Here is a 12,346-nt window from a genome sequence, read left to right on the forward strand (position 1 = left end):
CATGTGGGTGTATTTTTTTTTTAAAGTGACGTTTAGCCTAAAGCTATTTAAAAAAAATATTGTCTTCTTTATCTGAAATGTTTTCATTGCTCTTTAAAGGAGATTGTTGTGTCTTCTTTCATTTTCTCTCTTTTCTTTAACTGGGAAGGGATAGTTTTTGTTTTGTTTTGTTTTTAAACTCAGGATAAGCTTTGAGCTTTTTGCCAGTAGGTTCTGACTCATCAAGTGATGAATAAGTTATCCATCAGGTTCCCCTTTGTCACTGAACCTTTCCAAAATTGACTCATTTTGAGCATCTCTTTTGAATAGTGAAAAATATGTCTTTAGCTCATTGTCTTAGTTAGTACCAGTGTTTCTTATAGGTCAGGTATGAATTGTGACCTTACTACTTTCTTTGTTTCAGAGCGATCGTCTTCTGATCAAAGGAGGTAAAATTGTTAATGATGACCAGTCATTCTATGCAGACATATACATGGAAGATGGGTTGATCAAGTAAGTATAACTCATTATAGAGATGAATTTGTGTACCTTCCCCGTATTCCTAAGCATTACTTACAGTTCACGTACATAGGATCAAACTTTGGAGACTTCAGAGACTGACTAACTTAGGGTCTGTTTAAGCTCATTTTGATTCGTGGTAAGTAGTGAACTTGAAAATTCACATTTAGGGAATTCAAAGCCACAATTAAATGCACACCCATTTCCTTATGTGTTATGTAATTTACTATTTTAACTGAGGTGACACAGTATCTCGCTGCAAGTTCAAATGCTTGGTTTATTATCTGTTGAATATATTAAAGCTTTTCCTAGACTGTAGTTGTTTCGGTGGATTGCCCAATCTAAAACACAAATGGAGTGTTACAGTCTCTTCTACCAAGATAACACATCTGCTTTCTTAATTAAAATCCAAGTTGGGGGGGGGCATGGACACCAAATTAACAATTCACCAAGTAACAAAGTACTGCCTCATCCTGAGGGCGTGGTAGGTTTCATTCTATAAGTGGCAACAAACACAAGTAAGACTGCCCTTGTGTTTATTGTGTATTGTATCGCAGAAGAGAACCAACAGAGGGTTAAGTGAGCTGAGTATATACCAGTATCCTGCCCTCCGGATTGGGACAGCTCACAGGGCTCTGGAGAAGGAGCACATCTGTTTAAAGACAAACACTGTAGCAAATGACATCTTTTAAATAAGCAGCATTCATCAAGTGCTAGCAGCAAACCAGTCCAGAGGAGTGGAAAACTGGAGTGGATGTGTCTGTTGCCTGGAAACTCACACCCTGATTTATGAACCTAAAATAGGTTTTAACGTTTCCTCATTTAATGTTTTCTCCATGTGTGTTCGCTTGTGACATTCTCCGTTCCAGGCTCTCAAATACCATGACTTTCATGTTCCATTTTCCCCCAATTAGAAGGCAGCATGATACTGGCCTAGAAGTGAGCAAGCCTGCGTGCTATTTTTAATCAACACTAATTTGTTTTAGAACTTCATCGACTCCTCCTTGATTACTTTTTCCTTTGGGAAAAACAAACAAACAAACCTGATAGGAAGATGTAGCCCAGATGTTTTTTAAAAATTGGAAATGAATCCGTGTCCTCCAACATGATATCAGTTATTCTGTCCTTAGTATCTGGGTTGGTGAGTGCATGCTTCCAGATTTTTAAATTGCTGTAATCATCATGTTCACTTTTTTTGTTTTGTTTTTCTTTTGCTTTGTTCTCCTACTGCCTTTCCACCCCTGCTTTCTCAGGGTTGAAAATAAATGTTTGTAACCTGTAGCCAGGCCTGGAGAGAATTGCTGTGAGATAATGAGTTCAACTACGTGTGTTAAGGAGAAAGTGTTGTGGCCTTTTCTGTAGATATCTTGGGGGTCTTATTATCCTTTGATCATAGGGGTTTTCTGGCAACTAAACCTCTTTGATCAGGGCTTCTGGTGATTTATTTAAATTTCGTTTTCTAGTATGCTCTGCTTTGCCTCTTAATTCGACTTGGGACTGGGAAGCGCACATATTATGAAAATGAACAATAATCCAAAAAGTCTATAGAACCTAGGGGAGGATGGTTGCTGGCTTCATGAAATGTCTGTCAGATGCCATTCGATCTGGGGATGGTTCATTTACAGCTGTTAACATCCATCCTTTTTATTTAGGCAAATAGGGGAAAACCTGATTGTGCCAGGAGGGGTGAAGACCATCGAAGCCCATTCTAGGATGGTGATCCCTGGAGGGATTGATGTCCATACCCGCTTCCAGATGCCTGACCAAGGAATGACGTCAGCTGATGACTTCTTTCAAGGCACCAAGGCAGCCCTGGCTGGGGGAACCACCATGATCAGTAAGAGAGCTTACAAAAAATAATCTTAGAGCTTGGGAGCCATTATCATTTGAAAACGAGTCTTTGTTGTTTGGTTCTTTCCTTCTAAAAGTTGCTGGACTGAGCAGTGGATTGATTTCCTGTGGAAGGGGGTGGGGTGGGGCCAGCCATCTGTCTTGGTGTCCTTGTCCTCATTTTCATGTCCAACTCAGAGTTGTCCAGGTGAACTGGAGGTTATGGTTCTAGAGAATCTTGGTAGGATAGAAGGAATGACTTCTTGCTTTTCTGCTTGAACTTTTGTCTTCCTGAACCTGAAAATATGATTTGATTGTGGTCATTTTAAAGACATAGCCTTTGGAGTAATTGTCAAAGCTATCTGTTTTGAGCCTTTGCTCCAAAGTATTTGATTTTGGTTTTTAAGGAGTTCCTGAGGGTGTATCTTCCTGGAGTGAAGATGGGGTGTGGTAAATGAAATGTTGAAGTGGCAGCCTCCATTCTACTGCTGAGAAAATCAAATGGGGGAAATGGCCTGGCTTTGACATAAATGGAATTGAACAGTCCTGCTTGGAGAGGGATGCACAGATATTATTGTCATTTAGATATAAAAATTGCCAGCACCAACAGCTGGGTGTCCTTCATGCATTGCTCCAAAGAATTCATGCTTTTCCTTCATCTGAATCTAAAGTCTGTTTCCTGGAATTATAGCACGCATGTTAAGAGTTTGCTTGTAGCATGTCAATTTCCAGTGTGTCTCCTGTGTCCCTGTAACAGATCTTTTTTTTTTGAGGAGGTGGGCAAGCTACATGGTGGCCCTTCAGACACATAGGTAAAAAACAAGTTTCTCTGAGAGTGAAAGTAAATATATAGTCTATCTTCAAAACTTATAATTCAGTTCAGAAGAGGGTCAAAGTAGAAAGAACTTTCCTATTTTATGCTTTAGAGAAACCCATTTTACTGCTTATTTTCCAGAATGATGTTTGTTTCCTCTGTAACTTCATGGTCTAGTCTCTCACTTCCTCTTTTCTACCTTACCACTTAGGTGAATGTTACCCTGCCATCCCTCTGTAGTTTGAGTTCCCCTACATTTTAAATTGCGCATTCCGGGTCTTCTCTCAGTCCTCGTCCCAGTCTCCAGAGTGCCTGAAGGATGAGGGACCGTTCTCTCTTGGTTCAGCTCTCTAAGGACAGAGCCTGCAGATTTAAGTCTTACTACTTATTTTTTTTGCTGCACACATCACCTTCTAACCTAATGGGGGCCATTCTCAAGAGGTGAGGGGATCCCCTGTACACACCTCAGGATCCTGATCTCCTGCAGAAGGCTGCCATTTTGTCAGTGGCGTCTGTTAGGCCTCACCTGGTGCCAGTAGGCATGGCTGCCCGTCCTCGGGCTGGCTGCAGAGCCATACTCGAGCTTTGAGAAGCACAGACTGCTTGGGTGTCAGCCTCCAGAGCCACATCAAGGTTATAATCTGCCTCCATTTGGAATTCATCTGAGGCCCCTGTAGGCCCTCACGTTGGTCACAGAGTGTTAAGAAGCCACAAGTAATATTTCCCGAGCGAGTGGCCAGTGACGGCTCTCACTGGAGGGATGGCTAGGTAGGAGCACTTCCTGGTGGAAATGCCCCCAACCTGGAGTCTGACATTCTGGGATCCGTCCAGCATTAAGTTGCTATGTGACCACGGGCAAGTCACCTTCCTTGGCAGGGCTGCTCATCTCTACAATGAAGGATTTGTGCCAGAGGACCTCGGATGTCCCTTTCAGCTCCCACATTTGGTGATTCACTGAGCTCAGAGACAGTTTGCCTCTGATCAAACACACTTTGCTCAGCAGATATGTAAAACCCCTGTTTTCTCTCAGCCTTGCTTGAAAGACCCCATCATTCTGTTTCTTCCTCTCCTGCATCCCTGAATGTGCCTTTCGCTCCTTATACTCAACCCATTTTTGTCCCTCTTTCTGCTTCTTGTCTCTTCTCTGCTTTTCCATCCTCCACCACCTTCACCACCTTCACCATGAGCCAGGGCACATCCTTTCTTACCGATGCTCCGACTTTCTCTCTGACCTTCCTCCTCAGCAGCTCTGGGGTTCTTTTCCCTTCCTTCTGGGTGGGCTCCTTCTGAGCAGGAACAAGGGACGGCTCCACCAGTCCTGCCCCTGGCCTGGGGGCTGAGAACAGTCAGCAGATGTCCTTATGGCAGGTCAGAATGAAGGGGAAGGTGAGGAGTTGGACCGGACCATTTGCCCTCCTCAGTTGGGCAGAATGTGATCATGTTTTTGTTTTTGTTTTTGTTTTAAGATTTTATTTATTTATTTGACAGACAGATCACAAACAGGCAGAGAGGCAGGCAGAGAGAGAGAGGAGGAAGCAGGCTCCCCGCTGAGCAGAGAGCCCGACGTGGGGCTCCATCCCAGAACCCTGGGATCATGACCTGAGCCAAATGAAGGCAGAGGCCTTAACCCACTGAGCCACCCAGGCGCCCCTGTGATCATGTTTTAATATAGGGCTTGTGATGCATGCAACTCAAGGCAAAGAGTAAGGGAATTTAATGAGCAAACCCCAAAGAGTGAAAGTGATTGTGGGGATTTAGTCAGAGTTGTCACACCCCAAACTCCACTGCTTTTATAGCCTGACAAAAATAGTTAACTACCTTGCAAATAAGCACAGGTGGTTACTGACCTCTATTGAATGCCCACCGGCCTGCCCTTCGCTTAGGAAGTGGGAATAATACAGGTGAGGAAGTCAGGGTTTTTTCTGCTTGCCGGTCATACGTTCTGCAGTGGCTTCCAGTGAGTCCCCTGGCACGGGCACACTTTACGGAGACAGTTTGGACAAGAGAAAGAGCTAGCTGCTTCATGTGACTTTGTTTGGTACCTTCGACCTCCTCCTTCAATGAGATTGTAGCTTGATTTTCGATGAGTCTGGAGGCCAAACGGAAGTGCTCAGGGCACTTGAAAAGATTGCAGTGAACACTTGCAGAAATAAGTCATCGAAGTAAATTGGTGCTCCCCGCCCACACCCATCTTACTCCCATCTTTCTGCATTGCCGCGTGCTTCTCAGGTCTGTCTGCATCGGCGCTGCCCAAGGTGGAAAATGTAGCTGAGCCGTCCAAGTTTAAAAATGGAGGTGACACGTCAGCAGCAGAAAATAATATTATTGCCATCAGACAGAGCCTCCCATTGAGAATGGCACAAGGAGATCTTTGTAAGGGGCGCTCCGTGCCGGCAACTTTGCCCTTTCCATCCAGCGATGGGTGGGCGGAGCTTCCAGACGTGCCCTGTGGGCCCCTTTCAGCCCAGGGGCGGGGGCGCGGAGGTTGGCTTTGCATCGTGGGGGAAGTGTTGCTCGCCTCCTCGGGAGCTTTATGATCATCAAGGGGAAGACCCCAGCATCTCGGGGAAGCAGATGGGAATGGTTACGTCCATTTTATAGACGGGAAACGTGAGGCCCTGGGTGGGGGGAAGGGCGTTCTTCGTGGACACTTATCCCCTGCGTTGGTGTGGGTGGTGGGCGTGGAAAACACACCTGCAGCTCTGGCCTCCCCACTGCCTCTGGGATCCTGTCTCTGCAACCTGCACCTGTCTTTGCACGCTGGGCTCTTCCGCACGGTGGGGATAAGTGCGGTCTCCCTCCGGTGAAGCCCTCAGTGGCTCCCTCCTGCCCAGGAACTCAGCTCTGGCAGCAGAGCCCTCCAAATGTGAACTTGTCCTGCTGCCCGGGTCTGGACTCACATTGTCACCTCAGCCAGGGATGCCCTTACCTTCTTTTCTTTGCCTCCAGGAAGCTTTGTTACCCCTGGAGGCCCAGCTGGGTGTTAACTCTGTCCCAGAGCCCCTGCTCAGCCCCCTTCACCATAATCCACAGGGGCTTCTCCGTGCCTCTGCAGACCTTGGATTTTTATCCCATGGCCCTCAGGGCATCCATCCTGGGTTATAGTTTGGTCAAGGCTCCTGCCCCTTTCATTTCAGTCCTCCCCATGCACTCAGCAGTGTGTCCCCAACCCCCCCAGGTGCTCCATGGTCACTTCCTGTTGAATGAATGAATGAATAAGTGAATGGAGACTCTAAGGCGACTTGGTTTCACACTTATCTGAGCACGCTGCTAGAGGACTGAGAATCCTGGGGTGGGGTTAGCATGTCTGATGTCCATCGTGGCTGTTTCGATGAAAGCAGCTGTCTCCCACAGTGACCCCTGTGTCTGCTGTCAGCCAGCATGGCAGTTGGGGGAGGGAGGCAGGAGGGGAGAGCCCCGGTTGCTCCAGGCCTAACTAAGGTCATGATCGGGGACCGCTCCTACCTCTCCCTCTGTCTGGATCATTCTTGAAGGAGGAGGCGGGGTTGCACTGTCAGGCGGTTGTCCTATGAGAGAGCTTGCTCTAGGCGCACAGGGTCTGAGCTGTTTGAGGAGCAGCTCTGACCACTGTGAGAGAGGAGCAGCCTTCCCCTTGGGCAGGTCCGTCTCTGTCCTTTCTGCAGAGACTCGGCTGTGGAGGCGGGAGGCCTGACAGAAAGGCGAGGTGGCTTCCCAGGGCTCCACTGGCCAGGCTTTCCTCAGGAGACGTGGCTTGGGGTGTCGCTGTGGTACATTTCCTGCTTGTCATTTCTTCATCCATGTGGCGTGTGGGTTTGCTCCCTGCTTCTGATGAGGACACACGTGTGAACACACACACACTATAATATGAATTGTCTGTAATTGATACTTTGATTATTCCCTTTGCACCATTCATTTGACTCGGGTTGGAAAGTGTTTATAAAAAAGGCCGACCACATCAGACTAAAGTTTCAAAGTCCAGGACCAAAGTCACGGCCACAGAATCTGCCTGTGGCCTGGCGATTAGAAAGCCACGTTAGCCGATGGGCTGTCGGTGAAGGCTCCTCCTGTCTTCTGCTCACATCTCCCCAGGCCCATGTGGGCGAGGTCACTCTGTGAGCAGATCCCATGGGACTGGGCCTACCCAGGTGGCGCCATGTAAGTCCCAGCCAGGAACGGCATGATTGGAAGAATGTGTCTACTCCCTGCAGAATTTTGGGCTGATCACCTACTACAAGCTGCTAAGCAGGATGGAGGAAGGGAGGGAAAAGGTGAAGCATCCTGAGAGATGACACAGCTCTTCCCAAAGGTCCGAGTACCCACTTTACTAAGTGCTGTTTTCATAAAGGAGGCTATTGGGTTGGGCTCGATCAGCCAGCCTCATCGCCCTCGGGGTTTAGGGTAAGGCCCCTCCAGAAGCAGAGCTATTCCTCTTTGGGACTGTAGGCCCTATGGCATGACATGTGGCGGCAATCCTCAGAGTTTGGGGTGTCTCAGTCTTCTGATGCTCCCGGAGCCCATTCTCTGACTTCCCATAGAGCGAGCTGTTCAGACTTTTGGGAGCTTCCTGTCAACCCTGTTGCCCGCAGTGACAGCTAGAGCCAAGGGTGGTAGCCGGGGAAGTGGAAATGTTGAGTTCCAGCAAGTTCTTCCTAGTCTCCGGATGGTGAGGGATAGGCTCAGTGGTCAGTATCCTATGGCATCAAGGTTCCATGTGGCTAAGTTAGAGCCTGCATGACACATATGTATCCGAGGACACCCTTGTTCTAGGTCCTGGCTCAGTAAGCTGGGCAGAGACTTCTGGAAGGCACGGATCATGCCCTGTCCATTCATATAGGGCACCTAGGCTGTGTGGACGCTGCCTCTGCTGGCTGCCTGATCAGGGGCCCTTCATAGCTTAACATCGTTGTCCTGGGACCCCTCTTCTCATGTAAAATCCTACCTGGGCAGCCCTCCCCCTCCTGCTCCCCACCACCTGGCAGATAAGGCTATTGAAGGCAGAGCTGCTCTGGCTGTGGGAGAGCCCAGGTCCTCACCCCTTTCTCACTGTGCTCCCCGTCTTGACAGCCCTTCTACCTCTGGGGAATCCTAGGGTTTAGGGAAGCACAGTTCGGAAACCACCCCATTCCACATTGCCTTCCCCATTGCTTCCCTTCCCTACCCAGCCACGTGACTGCTCCCTGCACAGCGGAGTTGTAGAGGAAGAGGACGTTTAATAAGTAGGGACATACCCACTTAGTCATTGAAGAAAACTCCTAACCGCATGGGAAGTTTGGGGTGGTTTTTGTGTCATCTCTCCTTCTGTTCAAGACAGGAACTGGGACAGAGCACCCATGTCCTTTTCCCTACCTAGGTTTCCACTGCTTTGCTTGGCTTTTCCGGAAAGCCCATAATAGGTAAATACCCTGTCCTCATTTGCAAAATTAATGACACACAGTGTTTTAAAGGGACAGATGCCTGTCTTAGGGAGTGGCTGGCCTAGGTGTTTGCGTTTTCCTATCTACCATTCATAGTTCTGGCCTCAGATCACTCCATTTGGGCTGTATGCCCCTTTGTCCTCTTGGAGAAGACTTCCCTTTTTTTTTTTTTTTTTTTTTTCCTTGGAAAATGATTATTTCTTTGGGTTTGAGAGCTCTGCCTCTAACTTCCTGCTCTTCTTGGGTGAAGCCATTTACCCAAATTTCTTGATTTTAGGCCGTCCTAACTGCCATGGTCATGATAAAGGGTAATTACAGTGAGTGGAAATTAGAGTTCTTTCTGGTCAACCCATTTGGGAGGCAGCTTTCTTTGAATGTGACTAAATGTTCCCCTAATGATAGAGAGGGTGTGGGGGGCGGACTGGGGCTCTGGCTGAGGCTGCCTCTCCAGGGAAGGGAATTTTGGGGGGAACCAGGGCAGTAGTTCCAAACCTCAATTGCACACTAGACTCCCCTGGGAAGTTTTCACAAACTTCAGAGACCAGAACCTCTGACTTAATTGTTCTAGGTGGCCTGGGCATTAGTTTTTTAAAACTTCCAGGTAATGGCCAGGGTTAAAAGCTATGGATCTAGGGATCTTATTCCAGCAGTTGGTGTTCAGCTGAAACTATCTGTCAAGGTTTTCTATTTTATTTTATTTTATTTATTTTTGTAAGAGAAAGTGAGTGTGAGTGTGGGGGAGAGGCAGAAAGAGAAGCAGGCTCCCCGGCGAGCAAGGAGCCCGATGTGGGACTGGATCCCAGGACCCTGGGATCATGACCTGAGCTGAAGGCAGACGCTTAACAGACTGAGCCACCTAGGCGCCCCCTGTCAAGGTTTTCTGAAAGATAGAGATGCCCTCTGCCCTCTGCTTCCTGCTCTCCCCTGTCCTCTTTGTGAAGGGGGGTGAGGATTAGACTGTCTCGGGCCTGGGGTGTATGGATTCTGTAGCCAGGTGGCTTCTAGAAGCTTATCAAACAGGAAGGGCACCTGTGTGGCTCAGCCGGCCAAGCGTCTGTCTTTAGCTCAGGTTATGATCCCAGAGTCCTGGGATCGAATCCCATATCAGGGTCCTTGCTCAGTGGGGAGCCTGCTTTTCCCTGGGCCTGCTACTCTCTTGCTCCTCCCCCCACCCCCAACAAATAAAAAAAAACAAAACTTAAAGAAATAGGTTGGGGCTGAGCTAAGGTCACCAAAACGGGCCTCCTCCTTCAGTTGCTGTCCTTGGTGTCCTGGGAGGGTGTACTTGGCTAACGCCCTCATAGGGCATTGGTTAGCACTTGGAGGAAGTGGGGTGGGAGGTGGGTGCTGGGGGAGGGCTGAAGTCAGGTTGGAGCTGGGATGTGAACTGATGTCCCCAGCCCTGTGGGCCACCTGCTATGCTGGTTTCCCTGAGAAAACCCTACTGTCTTTAGGTTGAATCAGTAGTGTTTATGACCTAATCTCCCTCTAATGATAGGTCAGAACTGGAATCCTTCCTTGTGGGGAGCCTGTGAGGGAAAAATCAAAAGAGCCTGGTAATAACATAGAATCATAGACTTTTAAGGCAACCATTCAGATTTTCTGTCCCCGCCTCTGTCTGCCAGCTGGGTGAAATTGACTGGACCGTGCTTCAGAGGGCGACACAGCAGGCAGGGGTGAGAGAGCTCCACGGGGCCAAAAACCTCCGTTTAGTCCTTTCTAGGACGCACTGCATGAGTGGGATCATGTGATACCTTAGTTCTAGATGGCCGTTCCCACGACCGTAATGTGGGGACATGTTGGTGGAGTTATGTGCAAAGTAAGTGAGGTGGTTTGTACCACAACTTGTAAGTGATTAGTGTGACACTTGGCACATGTGTGAATCGATTGATCAGTCTGTCTACCTATCTAATCTATTACGTGTCTGTCTAATATCTCTGTTTGTCTGTCTCTTGTGTATCTCCTCTCTCATCTCTGTATATGATTTATCGTCATCTGTTCTATCTAGTCAATGCATTTAGATAAATCTGTATTATCTGTCTAATCCATCTGCATAATCTAATGTCTGCCTACCTATCGATGTGTCAGTGGGTGTGTGGATGAGCTGTTCATCTCTCTGGCTCCAAGGGTGCAGTCACGTGTGAGCTGATTCCAGATGGCTCACCTCTCTTTGCTGCCACTTGGTGAGTTCAAGGCTTGTGTTGCCTTCAAGCCCTTGTAATGGACATTGTGTTCTGATCCTAGCAGGAATAATGACTTTCTCTCTCTCTCTCTGAAACCCTCTAAAATGGCTTCTCATACAGAAATTTAAAATTTTACTTTTCAATTCCTGCCTCCCCTCCAAATAATCACTGGAAAAATTGGGTCTCAAATTTCTTGACAACACACTCCGCCCCACAGATGCAAAGCGATGTCACTAGGAAACAGCTCATCGAGTCAATAACTCTTGCCAGATTTGAATTTTCAGCCAAACAGGAATTCAGACGAGGCCAACTTGATACTTGGTCGTGGCTGTGCTGTTGGACGCGCGGGCCCCTCTGTGTCTCGTGGGGACTCCCTGCAGGCTCAGCAAGGAGGTTTGCGTTCCTTTCCCTGCACAAATACCTCTTTCCCCTCAGCTCACCGAGCGCACGAGCCCAGCCTGGGGTCACTCCTCTGGCAGCATTGGTGACAAATTCTTCCCCAGTGGGTGTTCTACGGAAGGAGGGCTTTAGTCATAGGGGGCCCAACACGCAGAGAGCGTGGCGAGAGAGTCCGGGCAGAATGCTGAGCTCTCTCTTCTCTGGGCAGGCACGGTGAGTCACCTGTATTTGACATTGAATAAAGGGACCGTGTTAGACCCCTCAGAGATGACAGTGCCGGTTTCTGATCCATTATTGGCCAGTTCTGGCAGAGACAAACAGCTGCTTTTTCTTGGACATGCACATTCCCTGCTGCTCGCACCCAGCTGGGAGTCTTTATTATTTATTGTTTATTTATTTCTTGCCTGGATTCATTAGCTACAAAATCATGGGGGTCAAAAGGCAGACGGAACAAATCCATCGTGAAGGGAAGAAGGCAGTTTCGTTAGCAAACCACGTCCTGAGGGGTTGACAGATATTTTGGGGATACTGAGCCCAAGGGAAGGGGGTTGTGGCATTGGTATTTGGAGGAAATGTCATTTTTGCTTTAGAATTTTACATGCAGACCTGCCAGATTGTTGCAGCTCGAGCCCAGTATTGGTGGTGTGTTGTCAGTGCATTTGACAGCGCTGGATGGGGGCTTCAGCCCTATGACTGGGACGTGCATTCTAGTGTTTGTCCAGATGAATGCACGTTTGACAGCAAGATGGGGTACTCCTGATTGTCACCAAAGGACAACAGGATCAACCAGGGTGGTCTCAGGTAAACCCGGATGAACATCACTGTTCCTCTGAGGGGCTTGCATTGACTTCTCTTGTCCTCGTATGAGCTGAGAAACTAAATGACTCAGCGGCTCTCTCTGGACCCTACCCCCCCGGCCTGCAGGAATTCCCAGGGTGGGGCGGCGTGGCTGTCTTTTGCACTTGAGATGGTTAGAAGGATGTGGGGTAACTGAGAGGGAGCAGGTCATTGGTACCAGGGAACATTGATGCCAGCCCAGCCCTATGCCCGCCATTTCTACTTCTTCCATCAGCCCTGAAGATGGGTGGGCTTCTGCTCATGCCATAAATGAGGAAATGAATGGGAATCCCAGAGAAGCCAGGAGACTTGCATAAAGCCACGGAGTTTGCAAGTGTTAGGACTGGGATTCTAATCCAGGCTCTGGGAGGATAGATCCTGCAGGTCAC

The 12,346-nt window shown here is 48.3% G+C and overlaps 1 protein-coding gene across 2 annotated transcripts in view; it reads left to right on the plus strand.

Annotated features, from left to right (window-relative positions):
- The window catches only part of LOC111153851 (dihydropyrimidinase like 2), a 118,276-nt gene that overhangs the window by 54,900 nt on the left and 51,030 nt on the right, over positions 1-12,346 (plus strand). For both annotated transcript variants that reach the window (XM_022513121.1, XM_022513129.1), the window contains exons 2-3: positions 404-492; positions 2,151-2,335. In XM_022513121.1, coding sequence (XP_022368829.1) covers positions 404-492; positions 2,151-2,335 — 274 coding nt within the window. The remainder of the gene's footprint in view (positions 1-403; positions 493-2,150; positions 2,336-12,346) is intronic.

This window comes from Enhydra lutris, unplaced genomic scaffold, assembly GCF_002288905.1.
Source record: "Enhydra lutris kenyoni isolate GAN:26980312 unplaced genomic scaffold, ASM228890v2 scaffoldscaffold3, whole genome shotgun sequence".
NCBI lineage: Eukaryota > Metazoa > Chordata > Mammalia > Carnivora > Mustelidae > Enhydra > Enhydra lutris.